Here is an 18,841-nt window from a genome sequence, read left to right as displayed (position 1 = left end):
ACCGATCGTTATTTACGGCAGGGGGGAATGGGCGTTTTGGAAAAAATATCGACAAAAAAATTCGTGTTCCCCCCTCGCGTCCGCTCAAACTTTTCGCGTTCCCCCTTGTTTTCCCAATTTTCTCCATTTAAAATTTAACAATCCCCCCTCCTGGTCCAACTAAAAATTTCAGGTTCCCCCCTAAAGACCCAAAAAAAATTTCGTGTTCCTCCCTAAATTTTTCCATTCCCCCCTCTGTCATAAATAACGATCGCTCCTTTATCCATCTTAAATGAATCTCATTATCACTACCTTGTGTCTGTACTCCTGTGATGATTACGGTTTCTAAGAAGTCTACTTGAATCCATTGGTCTTGTAACATATCTAAGGTATCATTATCCACTTCACTCATGTGTGACTTCTAACAAAAGGCGCTGATTCCCGTAGTATTCCTTATTCAAAACAATTCAATGCATGACCTCGGAGTTACCTGCATGACTCTTGGCGGGCTATTTTGAAACAGTCATGGTTGTACATGCAGGTACTTCTTTTGAAAGTCCTAAACAAGGTATAGCAGTCGATATGCAGCTTATAGAATACGGATAACCTCTATACCTATTAATACCTGGTCGAGCTCTCCACGGGTTAACTGTGATTTGGTAATTCCTTATTTTGCCGTCTCTCATACCAAGTGCGCTGGGTTCACAAGATACTGCAAAAATATTGATTTCTGAAGAATCTTTCAACATATCTCTTATTTATAATTGATCATTTAAAATTATGATCTAACACTAAATTAAGACGTACCTCAAATTTTCGGTCACATCTTTGACCTTCATCAGCAGATCTTGACATTTGACCCCAAAGTTGATGAAGGTCAAAGTTGTGACCGAAAAAATTGAAGTACGTCTTAACTTGAAGGTACGTCTTAACATTTTGGCAACCTACAACTTACCTTACATATCCAAATCGATAAAACTGTATATTTATGTTCTAAAGACACAAAACTAGTAACTATTTCTCAAATTTTCGAATAAGCCAAATCGGCATTGGAAGTTTGCAATGCATCGTGGGATGGTTTTTGCATTTTTGGGACACTTTGAAAATTCAGAAAAATTGGTTTTTGTGCGTACAAAATATAATCTAAAATGTTTTACAAGAATGAAAACAAACCCAAAAAATCATTATTATTTAATAAATTAATTATTTAAATATATATAGTGACAACCTTATGACAATAATAAATTAATCAATAATAATAACGGCAATTTCCCCGATATGTCAGAGGTCAAAGTGTCCCAAAACTGCTTCCAAAAACCGGTAGTTACAATGGCGATTGGGCTTATTTTGTCTTCTTTTAAGAATATCCCATAGCAAAAGGATAATGTATCGGTATAGGTTCCGCTACTCTGCTGAAAACTATCCGGTAGCAATAATCTCCGAAATCATCCGCTAGCAGATACTAGTGGGATACTAGAAATAGCACCACTTGTGGGTACTTTGTGTGGGGGGATATGTCCCACTAGGTATCTGCTATGTCCGGAACATAATAACCGCAATGGAAATAGTACCGGGACAGATCCCACACTGTAAATTGGCCAGAACACATGGAACGCGTTCATTAATGCAACGGTTTTTTAACACATGACACGTGTTCAACTTATTTAGAGAACACTAGTGTTAATGTAGAGAACACAGGTGTTATTACCTCAGAACACTAGTGTAACATGTTCTAATCCTTTAAACTCCGGTGTCCAAAATTACTATCTATGAACACCTCGAACACTAGACTGCGCTGCATTCCTTTTTTTATTTTTAAAAACAATTAATACGTTTCCATGCATGAAACCATTTAAAATCTATGACGAAACAAATCACATCTCCAGTGACTGCCCTGCAGTTTTCTCATGGATATCTGAGCTGTTGAATCAGAACAGGAATGATGAGTTTTCCATGGTCAGGTCAGAGAGATTAATTTAGGGAATGATAAATTAAACTGGTCTACTACAGTAGACTACTCGAACACATGAAAGAAATGTAACGATTTTCTAACACATGACACGTGTTCAAACATTGATTTTCAGAATGCTGGTGTGCAACCTTTATTTATACATTTTCAAAATCTCATTACTCGACAATAAACAAATGCATGGTAGTATAAACAAGATAATGGCGGTGTTCCGAAGAGAGCTCGAACCCTCGCCGATCGTATCTCCCGGCCGACAGCGCAACGCATTAATCTTGTGTCTTTCCGATGCTTGTTCATCGCTGTCGATATACGGGCTCCGTCACATGACTAATTAAAATATATGCCATTCTGTTTGAAGCCAAATTGCCGTACAGACAAGGAATGAATTCTTATGATTCCAATTATAATAATATCGATATACTGCTGTACAGGGACTTTTACAGTGTACTATTCTATTTCTGGACTTCACAATACAGGTATGGTTGCATTGTATTTTTGAACAGAACTCCAAGTTTATACTTTGTCTGAATTTTAATATAAGCTTACGAACATCGTGTAATGTGTATAGGCCTAGATATCAAACCATGTCGAATTATGTACCCAAAAGAAAATTATGCTCTTGTAATGCTTGCAATAATGTTAATTATTTGGGCAAAACAAATTACATACGAAACAACTAGTGTTTGGATTTGTATTATTATCGTAGCTATTATCCCAATACTAGTATTGGGTATTTTTAGAAGTGTCTCCCAGCTCCATTTAGCGGATACTTTCCCGATACTGCATATCCATTATTATGGGCAAAATATGTGCGTGTGAAACATATCCGCATACTTCAGGTATACCGATACTTATATCCCACTAGTTAGCGGTTACTATTCCGGTATTATATCGGAGATTACCCCGATACCTGCTTTATTTGATGAATCAAAAAGGATCAAAATGTGATTTTTTTTTAATGACCAAAATTTTGGATATTTCAAATTATAAAAATAGTTCTAATTTTAAAATTGCATCATTTCGTTTCTGAAAATGTATACATTTAAAGATACAAAACAAAAAGAGTGACCCTGTGCACATTCTGCATTCTGTTTTTTCCTATTTTTAGGATTGTGGTGTATCGGTGCTACCGAGCCAAGTGAGGCCCTCTAGTAAAATGACTTTACCTGGACAAAAGCGCGCGAACTGCATGAATGTTTTTCAATCAATTCTAATGTTAAGGGGGTACTACACCCATGTGGTAACTTTGTGACTATTTTTGCATTTTTCTCAAAAAATAATTACACACTGGTAACAAAAGTTATGTATATTATTGGGGCAAGGAATCCAATTACTACACTGAAATTTCAGTGACTCAAGACAAGCGGTTCAGTATATATGATAGGAAACGAGGTACATCCTAGTGGTACCTCATTTCTGGTCATAAATAACAAACCACTTGTCTTGGGTCACTGAAATTCCAGTGTAGTAATTGGATTCCTTGCCCTATAATATACATAACTTTTGTTACCACTGTGTTATTAGTTTTTGAGAAAATGCAAAAATAGACACAAATTTATCAAGGGGTGTAGTACCCCCTTAACATGGGCCAAAATGAGGACGCTGTGAGACTGTAACCTAAAACCGGGCCAAAAGAAGCGGAAAGGAAGATGCACATTATTACAACATTTATCCCGGTCAATTATGTCCCGCTGTTGGGGCTGTTTAGCGAGGGGTAGGGGCACGTCCTCTAGGCGCCCCTTTAGGTCATTTGAAAGATCAATTTAAGCCCGAAATTTAACTGCAAGCAAGAAATTAGGATGCGTCTTTTTGACGTAGGATCAAACGAAAATCATTGGAATAATCTAACAGTATGTTGAGTATTATGTTTATGGTTAATTTTGAATTATGGTAAACTGTAAAGCATCTTTTCTACTTCTTCAATGAATTTTGTAATTAAATAATATGAAAATATAGAAATACGGCTTTTGACAAGCGTTCTTTTACATGAACATTTGCTAATACTAACCTTCTTCTGATACAGTAAGCGAACAGCATACAGAGAAAAAGATGATGAAAAACATAATGATTCTTCAATTAAATTCCACATCAGTAAGTTGGTGTTTCCTTAATGTTGTGCATTTACGATTATGATTCCAAGATCCACATAAGATAGGAGTACTACATGTTAGTTATTGCATCGAATTACTTCCTTTTATAGCCCTAATAGTTCAAGTAAATAAACCAATAACTTGAAGCTAAGGTCATTGAATACTCAGAAAATCGGCATTTGGGCGCAGTAATGTATACAATGCAACAAAGAATTTTTTAAAAATGACTTCATTCTGAAATTTCAGAATTCTTATATATTTTTTAGACATCGTAACAATCGCACTTTGGCTAAAGTAGAGCAGGGACCTGAGTAGAGTCAACCATTGGGAGGAAAGGCACCAAATACTATATTTACGTCATGGTGAATGGGCAATATATTTATGAGCTTTAATGGCAGGGCAATGAGAGGTGTGGGTTTTTTTTTCAGGAAAGGAAAATTATCAGTATCCCCCTATGTTAGCTCAGAACTTTCGTGTTCCTTCTATTCCTTTTTAATACATTTATTTTTTTCCTGAATTAACAGTCATGCTCTCCGCTTTTCCCGAATTACCTCTTTACCTTCATATTCCCCATGATATAACAGTTATTTGACCACAGCATATATTACAAGTTATACTATAACACATACTGTATTTGATTTTTATTGTTTTGATTTTTGTTTAGAAACTTTGCAGATAATTACACAAAATATCATTGATTTTGATACTTTATTGGAATAAAGGTTCAAAATGGCAAGCAATTTAAATAGTAAGGAAGAAAGTTCATCTGTGTTGAATTAAATGAAGGATTGAACTTTTGTTCACAACACATAAAAGTTGCTCACCTGATATTTTTGGTTGTTAAAGCTATAAACCTTCTTCAGCAAAATGATACAGGTCGTTGCTCGATTTGTATAATTACTCTTGACTTAACGTCAGAACTGGATCGTAGACTCGTGATAACCGTAGACAAACAAGTCTATGCCATCGACTGCCCATCCCTAACCATCACTAGTGGAAAATTCAAAATGAGAATTCTTTCAAAACGATGAGAATTGGACAAAAGTATGAGAATTTAAAATGTTCTCATTCATATAAAATTTTCTCATCCAAATGAATGAGAAATATTAATTACCGTGTCAACAACCTGTCACAAGTGGTTAATTTTCTCATTTAAAACAATGTAACAGGTGGTTGACACGTTAATTGGTATTTCTCATTCATTTGAATGAGACATTTTTACATGAATGAGAAAATTTTAATTTCTCATACTTTTGTCCAATTCTCATCGTTTTGAAAGAATTCTCATTTTGAATTTTCCACTAGTGCATGACGTTAGGTGACGCCATGTATCAATGGTGATTTTGGAAACAGAAGTCCCTCCAGTAGCGTAGCGTGAGTCATCCAATGGGAGGGGGCACCGACCATGATGGGGGCACCGGGTCTGATTGCGGAGGCACAAGCCTTTTTTCGGCCATTCCTATGGGATTTTCTTATTTTCAAATCGATTGGAGCACATGCCCCGTGCCCCTATGACGCTACGCCACTGAGCCTCTCCACGCGTATATGTCTAAAAAGAAAGACACGTTCATCTGTGTCTTTGCTGAAATTGTTGCTATACTGTGTCTCGTCTCAAGTTGGGAGTGTTGGATTTCGTAGTGGCATATTCAAATCACCTAATCCCGCGGGGCGTATACACGCGAGTAGATGGGCGATTAGTCCGTACGATGGCGACGCATTCGCGTAAACGCACTGATTCGAGTCTGCCACTTCAAAATCCAACATGGCGTGAGATGAAGCACTGTATGTACAGTGTCGACTTCACTAGGTTGGTTAGCCCGGATGTGAATATCAAATCATTCAACGAACCGGATCATTCTGCTGAAGGAATTTGTAGCTTTAATATCCAAACATTTCTGGTGGGCAACTTTTATATGTTTGTGAAAAAATGTTCAATCCTTCATTTATCAATTCAAATAGTATTATACCCATAATAAAATCTTAAGGTAAAGCTTATAATAAATAATCAAAAGACTGATATTAAAAGGCAAAAAAACATGTATTGTTTCCTGTAGCATGTCAAAAAAAGTCAGATGCGAAATGCTGGGTTTTTTTTTATCCATGTCTTCAAATATCTCTCCGACACACACAAAAATCATATTCAAGAATATTTATGATCCCCTTTCAACCTGCAGATTTAAAAAAGGTATTTAAAAAATGTGTCATGTTTTCTCCAGTAGTTTTTCACCGTTTGTTGTATAATGTGTAAATGTTTACTCCAGTAGTGTTTTATATTATTTTTTTGCGATTTTTCCGGTTGTGGGGGTTTTGTTCTTTGAAAAAAATTCTAATGCGTAAATTAAGCCGTCAAAATGTAATGTGCGCGATACAGGAAACAAACTTGTTTTGTTTTTCTTCTTCTTCTTCTTCTTTTGGGCGTAATATGCATACAGGTAATATCAAAATTAGTGATTACCAATAATCAACACTACCAATCAAAAGAATTTGCTGTATTCAGTCATATACAATCCGCATGCAAACTTTCCATGATGATACTTCATGAAACATTAATTAGCTAATTCAATGAGAACTTCTTCACACACAAAACATTATGATGAAAAGAGGACATTCAGTTATTAAAATAACCTAGATCTGCACTACAGCACTAGACATCAACACATTTGGAAGCCACACACCACTGCTGGGCAACAATGCGAAAATACATGATATGATGTTACTGTCATCAGAATGAGTATGAAAAATGCAAACATGTGGGTAATAAATTTTTTTTAAATGTGTTCCATAGTTAGGCATGTTCATGAAATTTTAAAGTTAAATCTAAGCTTCTGAAACCTTTTTATCTGGACAGATCTTGAAATTTCCATTAAAATGAGGGGTCAACCAACCCTGTAGGTTAAAAATTAAGAAAGTTACGATAAACAGACCATATACGGCACTTTAGTTGGGAGACCAGGTTGATATCATATGTATTCAAAAAAAAAAAATGGTCAAAATTGTCTATAGGGCAGCTATTACAGATATGCCTTTCTTGCTCTAAACCCTCAATATGTTTAGAGACTTTTCATCCATTTTACCTAACGTCGCACAGCACCATTAATATACGACCTTTCATTTTTCTCGCCACCGAGAATACCATTATTCTTATTGCCCCTATCGGTATATGCGTATGAATATGCATACGTGTGCTCAATATCATTTGTATCATTACTAGTAGAGTCATTAATACTATCTATATCCTCGTAATCCCCAGTATAACGTATTTCCCCAGAAACTGGTGGTTGGTTTCCGCTAAGTGCGGTGCATGGGTCACTGGCATCGATGTTGGTTTTATATTGTACGTATCCATCTTCTCCAACAATAGGTGGTGCTGTTCTGTTGTTCTGCGATTTCCTGGATAAATTTATCAAATATCTATTTTAGTCATTATTTACTAACGAAGTGTATGATATCTGTGTGTGGGGGGGGGGGTATAACAAAAAAAGGGGGAAAATACAAGTTTTTAGTTTCAGGTTTTTACTTCAATACTACATTACAACGGCGTAGAATACAATGCGAAGAGGCTCAAATAAGACCTGCTTGCAACGTTCGAATGACTTCTTTTGGCTGCTCTATTGGGCTAAAAGTATCAGAGAGTACTGTGTTGGTGCCAGTATTGTAAACTGTAAAGCATCACAGGGAAAGGATCGAAGAGATTTTTGGCATGTGGCAGTTTTTGCCACGCCAATTTTAACCCTCGGCACATATCAATGCATAGTCTCAATAGTCTAAATAAATTTATAAAATGATGGTTAAAGTCATGTTTATAGTAAAAAGCAAATTGATTGTAAAGACAGCATTAAAAATTTAGAACTAAGAAGCGCGGGGTTTACAAACGCCAAATCTCACCTCGTTTTGAAATAATACCCAATCACAATGCTAAACACTACTATGAACACAACACCAGCAACTCCACTTAGCGCTACAACTCCTCCTGTTATTATAATGTGAAAAGATATAATAATACCGTAAAAACTCGAGAGTTAGCATATGTGTTTACTATCGACCACTTTTAAAACATGCAAACATGACGTGTCCCATCCACAAAAGTGTAAAGGGTTTTGAGGCAAATCATCGATACACATAGTTATGTACGAACAAGTAAACCCCATTAGCTCCGGACTTTGGTACAATTTTATGTTTTCAAAAGTGCTCGATAGTAAGCATATAAGCTATATAACTATCGAGTTTTTACGGGTATCATTATATTATTTGTTATGTACCTTTCCAAGAATCGAGATATAGTAGTAATGTTCATTTCTGTGTGTTGCCGTCTGTTTACTTCTCGTCTGATTTTGGTCGCCAATTGATTTGATTTATTCTAAATTTTGATAACCTTTTCCGGAGTTTATATTCCACTATATATTTAAAAAAAAACACCTGATAAACGCCTTGCATTTACAAGCTACAAGTACAAAGTTTATTATCTTACCTATTATAGTTCCCGATTGATGGCCACTGTTTGCTTCTGTCGTACTTGATATTTCTTGATAGTAATAAAATGAGTAAAATACTATTACAATTCTGCTATTGTATTGACACAGACTGATTGAACATGATAATCTTGTATAGTAATTTTAGCTACCTTGCCCTTCGGAACGGAAGGGCATTTAACTATGCCCTATGTCACCTGTTTGATAACGCAAAGTTATTTTAGAATATTTCCTAAAATTCAGTGTTATCTTGGAATATCTACTGATATTTTCCGTTATTTTAGAAAATGTTGTGCATTTTTGTGTTATTTTACAATATTCTTGTGTTTTTTAGGGTTTTTTAGGATGTTTCATTATTTTGCGTTATTGATCAGCTGACATAGGGCCTTTAACTTTAGCACAGCGTTCTAGCCTGAGAATGCCCTACGCAGATCACTTTTCTCACCGAAGGACAGCACTGAAAAAGAACAGCTTTATATCTGGTGTTGTGTACAGCATCCCCTGTAAAGACTGTGACTCCATGTATATTGGTGAATCTGGACGTAAGCTCGGAAATGCTCGAAAAGAGGCTGCCAGAACATAAATCCAAAGCCCGGGATCCAGCGATTAAAGAGCATATCGACAGGAGCAATGGACACCAGATTGACTGGGAAAACGTAAAGGTCATCAAAGGGAGTCAAAGGACTTCCCACGTAGGTTATTGGAAGCAATCCATATTATATTGAACTAAAAGACCCAGACTGGGGTCAACCTCCTGAACCCCTCCCCAGAATCAAGCAGCACCACAACATCTTCTACACCTGTGACGTCAGGTGTCTCAATATCACTAGCAACAAGAAATGTTCATAGCATGATTAACATCCACTGAAGGCGCCGGTTAAATTTTGCAAAATACATTTTCCATACCTGTTTCGCAAATAATTCCAGTAAATCCTGCAGCACAGCGGCAAATGTATGAACCGGATATATCTATAATAATGCCACCGTTCAAACAAGGTATCAAAACTTCGTAGATATCTGTTAACAAAACGTGAAAGCATTATTATATTTGTGTTATTTTGTTTTATAGAAGCTAATGGTCGTGGAATCAAATACACAGAGGCTCATTTGTAAATGACAAAAAGACGACAACAAGTTGCAAAGTTTAATTTTTGAAGTCGCGTGTTAACGCTAAAATTAAGCTGCGTATACATGGTATAAAATAGGAAATATCATACTGTACAAAGTATCCATACACTGAAAATAGAGACACTAAAACTAAAATAATAACAAATTAAACTAATCGAGCGATGGGGAATTTTATTCTGCGTATTTCAATATTTCATTCGGCACGATGAGACTATACATTCTCTAAACTATACGCAAAACCTACGAACGGTAGAGTTTCAAAAGTGACAATTTTCTTTATATTTTCTTTTTCAAGGCGATTTCTGCTGCCCTTTGTTACGGGCTCATTACAGCGTGACAAATGAATTCATAATCTCCATGCTTCGAGGCAAATGTCAATGTAAATTTTAGCTCTTTCAAAATACATAGAACAAATTTCTCTATCTATCAACTACTTTCAGCAAAGATATTCATTGAGTAGGATTGTTGAGATAAATTGGTTAATTTCTTGTTCACCAAATCCATTTTTTTTTTCACTCACGAAACTGAGCTTTCGCATTCTTGTCTGATGGCTCTGATGCCGGATCCAAATCAGAAAGAAAGGCAAGAACTCACTCAACCGTGACGAGGGTGCATACTACCTAGATCATGTATTATGACTCACTCCTAGAATCAATAGCACTTCCGGGTACCGAGGACGCGTCGTTAGCAACCAAGTTTCGAGGGATCTGTGATCAAGCCGCGCCATCAGACAAGATGATGAAAGCTCAGTTTCGTCACTTCTGTGTGTAAACATTTGGATTTTGCTAGCAAGACATTATCCATTTTATCGATTGCTTTATTTTGTCCGTATGAACTTGCTTTTTAGTGATTATGATAAATATTGAGACAAAATAATACACTTGCATATACCTGTTTGACAAATATCACCGGTATATCTTGCAGCACAATTACATTTGTAAGAGCCGCTTCCATCTTCACAAGTCCCATCGTTCAAGCAAGGAGACGAAGCACATTCGTCTATATCTATTAACATAATAATTGCACGGTCTTATTTTGAGAGTTGTGATGGCGCTGATTAAAAGAGAAAGATCGTTATTATAAAGAAAAATTACCCTTGATATCTCATTCAGCAGGATGCGACTTAATTCCCCAGTTATGAATGACAAACGGTAGAGTTCCCAAAGAGACAAAGTTTGATATGTTCTCCTTCCATCGTGACAGATGATCGCTCACTCGGCTGTCGTCATAATCTGCGTCTTCGAGGGACAAGTCCATGTAAACTTTTTCACTTTTAAAAACCTCACTTTTTCATTCAAAATGCTATAAGTTGGGGAAATAAAGTCGCATGTGCCGAATGAAGTATCAAAATATGTAAAACTAAATTCTTTATCTATTGGCTACTTTATTTTTTTAGAGTCTTTAAAACATTGTTTTAGTTTTAAGTGTATGGATACTTTTTGTGCACAGTATTTGACAAATATTAAAACAGAATAATAAGCTAACATTACCTGTTTGGCAAATATCACCTGTATATCCTGAAGCACAGTGACATCTGTAAAATAGGCTTTCATCTTCGCAAGTCCCACCGTTCAAGCAAGGGGATGAAGCACATTCGTCGATATCTATAAACACAATAGTTAGATCATTTGCTTGATATAGTCTGGTGGTCCCAGACGCAACGTCGCAAAGGTACTAAAAGTAAGTTGAAAATACGATTCACCAATCACAAAATTGAAACAGGGTTGATCAACCCTACATCAACCCTTCTTAAATTGAAGACCTGAGCGTAAGAAGACCGTAAGTCCACTCAACATGTATACACTTAAGTTATGTATAGTTTCTTAGGGTTTTATAATGTTTAATGCATGTTCCAGGGGGAAAACATCATGAAAGGTTGTGAAAGATTTGTTTTGGCCCCTGAACATGTATAAAACATTACCCAACTATACAAAACTATACGCAACTTTAGTGTATACATGTTGAGGGGCCAAGTGGACTTACGGTCTTCTTGCGCTCGGGTCTTCAATTGCAGTTTCGAATACTTTTAGCCTTTGTTTATGTCTTGCTGTTGCTGTTAAGTTTTGAAGTTTGTCTGATTTTTATTCAGGTCTTTCTTTCGTTTCTTGTTACTGTTGCATTTGTTTTTTGTTTTTGTTTTTGTTTTTGTTTTTTTGCTTTTGTTTTGTTTTTTATGTTTTTTAATTGTTTTGTTTTCATTTTAACAATTCACTGTTGAGTGCCGATTGAAAACACTGTTAATTAACATATATTTTGGTAGAATTTAAGAGCACGGTGGCCGAGCGGAACGGGCTCCGACTCATAATCGGAAGGTTACTGGGGCCTCTCTTTTTTTTTGTTACATTAATGATATGATCATTACTATAGACCCAGACTGTAAATTGATGTAGTACAATTATTTTTTCTCATAAAGATCCTAGTGTAAAATCACAAAAACTAGGCCACGTTCTTGAGTACGTTTGTGAAGGTTGTCATTCTTGAGTCTTGCAGCAATTGGCTGGTAGACAACAAACTGTCTTTACATCTCGGCAAGACTGAATGTATTATCTTTAAGCTCTAAAAGGAAAATAAAAATGTTGAAAATTTGTCTGTTGAATGCTCTGGTCAGACTATCAAAGGCTAGGAGTCTGCGAAATATCTGGGTATTAATATTGACCAATCTGTGTCTGGGGAAGCAATTGCAAACAATATTATTCAAATTCCAGGATGAAATTTATGTATCGCAATGGCAGCTATGTCAACCAAAGCTGTCGCAAAATTCTGTGTTCAGCAGCCTTAATTCTATGCCACTTTGATTATTCATCTCCTTCATGGTATTCCGGTCTCAGTCAACGGCTTAAAAACAAACTTCAAATCACTCAAAATAATATGGTGCGCCATATTTTAAATGTAGAACCCCTGTACCGGTCACATATTGGTCAAACCGAACTTAACAGTCTGAATTTTTTGAATGTAGAGTGTCGGGTAAAATTAATAATTATGTCATGTGCACAAAATGTATTATGGGTCAAGTGCCCGGCCCTACCTGTGCCAGTTTTTTTACTAAAACCTCTGAAATTCACAATTACAATACGAGAAGGCGGCATTTTAATTTCCATGTGCCTAAAATCAAAAGTTCAGCTGGCACTACTTTCTATTACAGTGCAATACGGGATTGGAACATGCTTCCAAATGATATCAAAAACATCCCCAATCTCAATCAATTCAAAGGTGCAATAAGAAAACATCTCAGTAACGGCTAATTTCCAGTGGGGTCTGTTGTCCATTGTGTGCTTTCTTTCTTCTTTTGTTGTTTATACTCTACCTTTTTTGCCAAATCTCTCTTTCAAGGACCCCATTGGAAATAAGCCTGAAACACTGACTTTATGGGTTATCCTGGTTCCAAGTCAATTTTATCTTCACATTATATCTTTGTATTCCTTATTTTGTCAAATGTCATATAATGTATTTTAAACTTGTAATATTATATAGTTATGTACTTTGTATTTTTATAATGCTGTTTTATATGGAACCAAATAAAATCAATCAATCTTACCTCCTTCCGTTATTAGCGGGATAGCTAGTAAGCAAGACACAGCGAATAGAACGATGAAAAACATGATAATTCTTCGGTAAGTTCATATAAATACCACTGAGTATTTCCTTACACTCTTTTCAACGTGCGCTAAATTTTTATGTATGTATTCAATTACTATTGTGAAATTTGTAATTGAGAAATGCTACCGCAAGTGACATTTCACTTTCTGTTTAAAGTCACGCGATTACATGACCAGCATTTTTTACACAGCCCCCGCACGACTATATTTTTACAAAAAAACACACAACACGTTGAGTTTTTTTTTTGTTACCTCGATATTTTACACTATGTACAAAATAATCTAACTCCATTCTGAATGGTAAATTAATATAACAAATGAAAATTTAGAGACTCATTTTTTGGTTATGTGACACCAATGATTGGGGGGTTGGGTACTATATACTCGAATTACATTTGGACAGGGGTGTGCCGCTGGAACTCTGAAACCCATACCACGTGTTCATGGGCGTCAATCCCGGGGGGACAGGAGGAACGTGTCCCCCACTTTTCCGAAAAATGACCCATGTTTTGTTCTTTTCAGCCACTTTTTGACAATTTTGGCCGATTGCCCCCCCCCCCCCCACACACACACACACACACATTTCAGGCCGTTTAATGTCCATGTTTAGGGGTTGTTTGTTTTTTTTCAAATCGGGACCCATTTTAGAGTTTTCTTGCAAAAACGCGACCCTCTAGAGAGGTAAATCCACATATACATTATACGTGAGTACAATGATTGTCTGTGAAGAAAAAGCACATTATCATTTAGGCTTCATTTTTCATTTTACTTGGTAAATGAACGCACACGATATATCTGTTGCCCTAACTACGAATCAGTCCTTCGTTAATTTCTCAGGTTTGCTTCCAATTGTATCTTAGCGCATTTCAGAACCTTTGTTGAAATATTCTGAACCCGATTTGCACCAAAATGCATTTTAGCGTGTGTTTTTGTTTTTCAGGGCGATTGGAATCACGATGAACTCTAGGTTAAATACCACTAGTATTTAGAGCTGGGTGGTGCTGCTTGAAAAAAAAAGAGGGACTATTTTCTTGCATGGCATCTGAAAAGGGGTCTTTAAAATCACTGAAGCTGTATAGCAAAAAACATGTGTATATTTCAGAGTAACATGCAGAAATGACATGGTTTTTTTCATTATTTTTCAGTTTTGATGAAAGCCTGGTTTCCCCAAATTGCGCATCGTTTTTCCCACCCAGCCGGTGTACTCCTATCTCGCCCCCAAAAGGAGGGCGCACTGTAAAATGTTGGTCTTCACAAAAATTATGTAATTCATTGTTTATGTGACAGATCATTATCAATCATATTCTACTTTTCAATAAAGATTCAGATTTTGTAAAGTCAATCAAACAGTGTGTTATTGTTGGGCATTCGTGTGAGAACTCATGTTACCCTCTGGCCATGGGCTGGCCTGGTGTCATATCTTACCAAAGGGAAAGATGACATTCCAATATTGGCCTTTAAGTTATTACGGCTCGTAACAAAATCAACATGTTCAAGTATAGGCCTATTCTCTACACGTAAAAAGGGTGAAATTTCACTCTTTTATGGACTGCCAGTATAGTACTCTAATGAAATTTGTTTTTGTTTTTGTTTTTGTTTTTGTTTTTGTTTTTGTTTTTGTTTTTGTTTTTGTTTTTTGTTGTTGTTGTTTTTTGGTGTTTGTTTTTTGTTGGTCTTTTTTTTTTTTTTTTTTTTTTTTTTTTTTTTTTTTGTTTAACGGTTGCTACGTGTGGAGACTAGAGAAGCATTTTGATCCTGATGGGACCAGCCTCAAACAAAATGTTTAAGTCAGGCTAAAAGGCATAAGCATGATGGCCTATGGGGAGAGAAGTAAGAATCAGTGAACGATTTTACTGTCAAGAAAAAGGAAATGCTTAATTATTATTATCGGTATTTTATTAAATCACCATATATCGTGGCCAAATGGCCAAATTACATGTAAAATTACACAAGCAATTATACATATTAAAACATTAAAAAGATTGAACATTTAAAGAAATCAAAAAGAGATCAAAAACGAATTGCACACAAAATATTAACTTTTACCAAATATTGCACATGTTTTGGAAAACATCAAGATCCAATCCTAATTGATGCTTGTGAAATGTCATTCTTTTGAAGGTGACTTCTGGCTCCATTTTCCAACTCACTTTCCAATCTCTGTAGGCACTCCTAGGTAACACAGCAAATTAGGTCAAGTCCCATTGAGGCCTATTGACCTTGGCCTATTTTGCTGTGTTACGTAGGTAATGAAACATCGGATGATGCTATCCGATCCTTTTTATTTGAATAAAAATTGATTTATCAAAACGAACATTTTGACACCTCTTTTGGCAAAATCGGAGCACTTTGATGTTTTTAACCTCTATGGAGCCAAAAATGTGACCTTTGACCTTTTCGGTTATAACTCAAGAACGGTACGTCCTAGATAGGTCAAACCATACATTTTCTGAATCCTTAAGCTACTCCGGTTCAATTGCTATCAGGCATTTTTGTAGCCCACGATATCAATTTTACCCTCCCCATGGGCTCATAATTATTGCACAGCCCCTAAACGTAATGATACTTCCATTATGGTTTTATTGTAAGAATTGGCAAAGGAAACATTTTAATTATTGTTGGGAGATAGGTGAACCCAATTCAAGGTTTTCCATTTACTGATAAATGCTAAAATTCATTTCCCGACTTGGGTCAAAAGACGGGGACCAAGCAAGGACCCCGGGGCAAGGACCCTCTTATCTCAAAACAGCTTTACAAGCAGGTGGTGTATGACGTGCAGTCCCTAAATTCCAGGGGGGGTGGGACGTTGAGTTTTCGATACTAGATTTGGGATTTTGAGGTTGCAAATGGCGCGAAACTTTGTGTTAAAACCAATGGTGACATATCCGCTAAGATCGATTACGATGCCCAATTTCCGTCATCAATATCATTTAAACTACCGAACGCACCTCCACAAGTTTTGGAATATAGCTAGAAAACGTTATTTTAAGCAACTTTTTCGGCTCACCTCAGAGGTGGAGCGAAGAAATTTTGAGATAAAAGCATTTGAAATTTGAGATTTCGCGGGGTTTTGGGGTATTTTTAGTTTAAAATTTGCCGTTACATTAATCTCTTCAACAGACTCAAAAGCAGTCGGTTGTGTGGGAAGAGGTTATAGTAGCGTACTGGATGCACTGTTTCATAGATGGACAAGTACATTGTAGCTCGTCGCCACTCGCCGGTTATTTCCTGGTGATACGAAGTATCAGCATGGAGAAGTCAGCTCTTCTGTTTACAAACAAACTAATAGCTCTGTTTACAAACGTGATGACAACCTGAGCATAATATACTTGATGGTGAGTGTGCGGAGTATTAAATTGGAATAGTAATTTCACTGAGTCGCTTTCTCGAGCTCACTGTTTTCGTAGGGTCACGGACACTGCCACTGCACTGATGCAGAAAGCTTATAATTATTGCGAGCGAGCACACTGATCAGTGCATGATGTCCCGCATGATGTACGTGTCTCTAGTCCACAATAATTATCCATCTCATGATCTATTATAATTTATAAACTGTCACTGTAAACTGTGTAACCCTGACCATGCTGACCCTGGCCATGGTAATTGCCGTAATTGTAATTTCACTAAACTTTTAACCCTTCGTAACTCATTACCGTTCGATGCGTTCACGTTCGTTAAGTTACGAATACCCAATACTAGATGTAACTTAAGGGTACTGTTCGTAAGTAAGTTTAGTGAAATGGAACTTACGACTGCGTCACAAGTTACAAATAATTTTGAGACTTCACGAAAGCTTTGTAAAGCTTAGTCAAGTTAATGAAATGGACACCTTGGTCAAACTGTAAACCCAGGGGTTGGGGGCGGCGCTGGGGGCACTTAACACAAATGACCATACAAGTATGTTCCCCCGGAAAGACCCCCTATTTTGGATTTTGCAGCTCTGAAAGACCCCCTATAAGTGACCAAACTAGAGCTCCAAAAGACCCTTGATTTTGATAATTTCAGCTCTATAAGGTTTTGTCAGGCAATTTTCAGCCAGAAAGCCGGACCCTTGATTTTGACTGTTCGCAGCTCCAAAAGTGCCCATTTTGCTTGTTTGCAGCTCCAAAAGACCCCCTTTTACCGGGGCAGCTCCCAAAGACCCACCACTTCAAAATTCCAGGGGAACATACCCACCAAATTTTGTTGATGTGCCCCCCCCTGGCCGTAACCCTGCCTATCCCCTACTACCCCTGCTAACTAGTGACGACGTACTTGACGCTTTAATGTTTTTTGTAATTGTAGTAGGCCTACAGCTTTTAAATGCATGTATGTAAACACGGCAGTAATTTGAGCCAACTCATCCGATTTAAATTTGAATAAACATTACTGGAGTTTGCACAGATCACTCTCTCGAAGAAGTCAAATGGACTATTATGCCCCGCCGCCTTCGGGCGGGGGGGGGGGGCATTTTTGAATGCCGAGCCCTGACCATGTCTCGGCCCCATACAACATGGAATTTCCCCAATCGCTTTCCATGGACTTCCAACATGTGATCGCTTGGTGCCTAGCAGGAAGTTGCAGAATTGCCTGGCTGTCCTGCCTACTGCCAATATGAACTATATGAGATAACTGATTATCTCAGAATAATTGATTATCTCAGATTCTCAGGATAATTGATTATCTCAATTTATATTGCAAATAGGGACATTGACAGGACAGGACTTGAGATAATTGTTGAGATAATTTGAGAAAATACATTACCGTATCTCAAGATGTTTTATCTGGAGATGATAAATTATCTTGATAGTAAATTATAAATTATCTTGAGATCATTATCTTGAGATAATCAATTATCTTCAGATGATCAATTACCCTGAGATAATAAATTACCTTGAGACAATTATCTCAAGATAAATATATGGAAATAATAAATTATCTCAAGATAAATATCTCCATAATCTTTTGTCCAGAGATAAATCCGGGAAGATAAATATCTTGAGATAATAAATAATCTTGTCATGATAATAAATTATCGTGAAAAATACATTATCTCAAGATGTTATTTATCTGGAGATCATAATCTTGATTAGTAAATTATCTTGATAATCTCTAGATGATTAATTTACCCTGAGATAATCAATTATCCCGAGATAATTAATCATTCTGAGATAATCCATTAACCTGAGACAATTATCTTTAGATAAATGGAAATAATGAATTGCTGTATCTCAAGATAAATATCTCCATAAAAACCTCTCTCTATATATCTTTTTGTCCAGAGATAAATATCTCATGATGATAAATTATCTTGAGATAATTGATAAGTCACTCAAAAAAATACATTATCTCTAAATCTTTTTTATCTGGAGATCTTGAAATAATAAGTTATAAGATGACTTATCTCAAAGTAATTTATTATTTCAAGACTCTAATTTGTTATCTTTTATAGATAAGTGTCTCAAGAAATTATCTTGAGATAAGTTTTATTAATAAATCTCAAGATAACAAATTATCTCAAGAGAATACATCATCTCAAAACCTTTTTTCTGGAACTAATAAATTATATAAAATCATCTCAAGATAAATATATGGTGATGATAAATAGCTCTTATGATAAATTATCTCAAT

The 18,841-nt window shown here is 36.3% G+C and overlaps 2 protein-coding genes across 2 annotated transcripts in view; both read right to left on the bottom strand.

Annotated features, from left to right (window-relative positions):
• The window catches only part of LOC140164557 (uncharacterized), a 335,764-nt gene that overhangs the window by 76,948 nt on the left and 239,975 nt on the right, over positions 1–18,841 (bottom strand). The gene's annotated exons all lie outside the window — the stretch shown is intronic.
• LOC140163554 (uncharacterized) lies at positions 5,313–13,234 on the bottom strand. Its single transcript, XM_072186867.1, has 6 exons — positions 13,171–13,234; positions 11,126–11,239; positions 9,414–9,524; positions 8,507–8,560; positions 7,924–8,008; positions 5,313–7,428 (listed from the first exon to the last, which is right to left on the bottom strand). Exons 1-6 carry the CDS (start codon positions 13,232–13,234, stop codon positions 7,113–7,115), a joined length of 744 nt encoding a protein of 247 aa, XP_072042968.1. The 3' UTR covers positions 5,313–7,112.

Source organism: Amphiura filiformis, chromosome 11, assembly GCF_039555335.1.
Source record: "Amphiura filiformis chromosome 11, Afil_fr2py, whole genome shotgun sequence".
Classification (NCBI taxonomy): domain Eukaryota; kingdom Metazoa; phylum Echinodermata; class Ophiuroidea; order Amphilepidida; family Amphiuridae; genus Amphiura; species Amphiura filiformis.
Note: the sequence above shows the minus strand (reverse complement) of the source record. Positions and strands in the feature narration are given on the sequence as shown.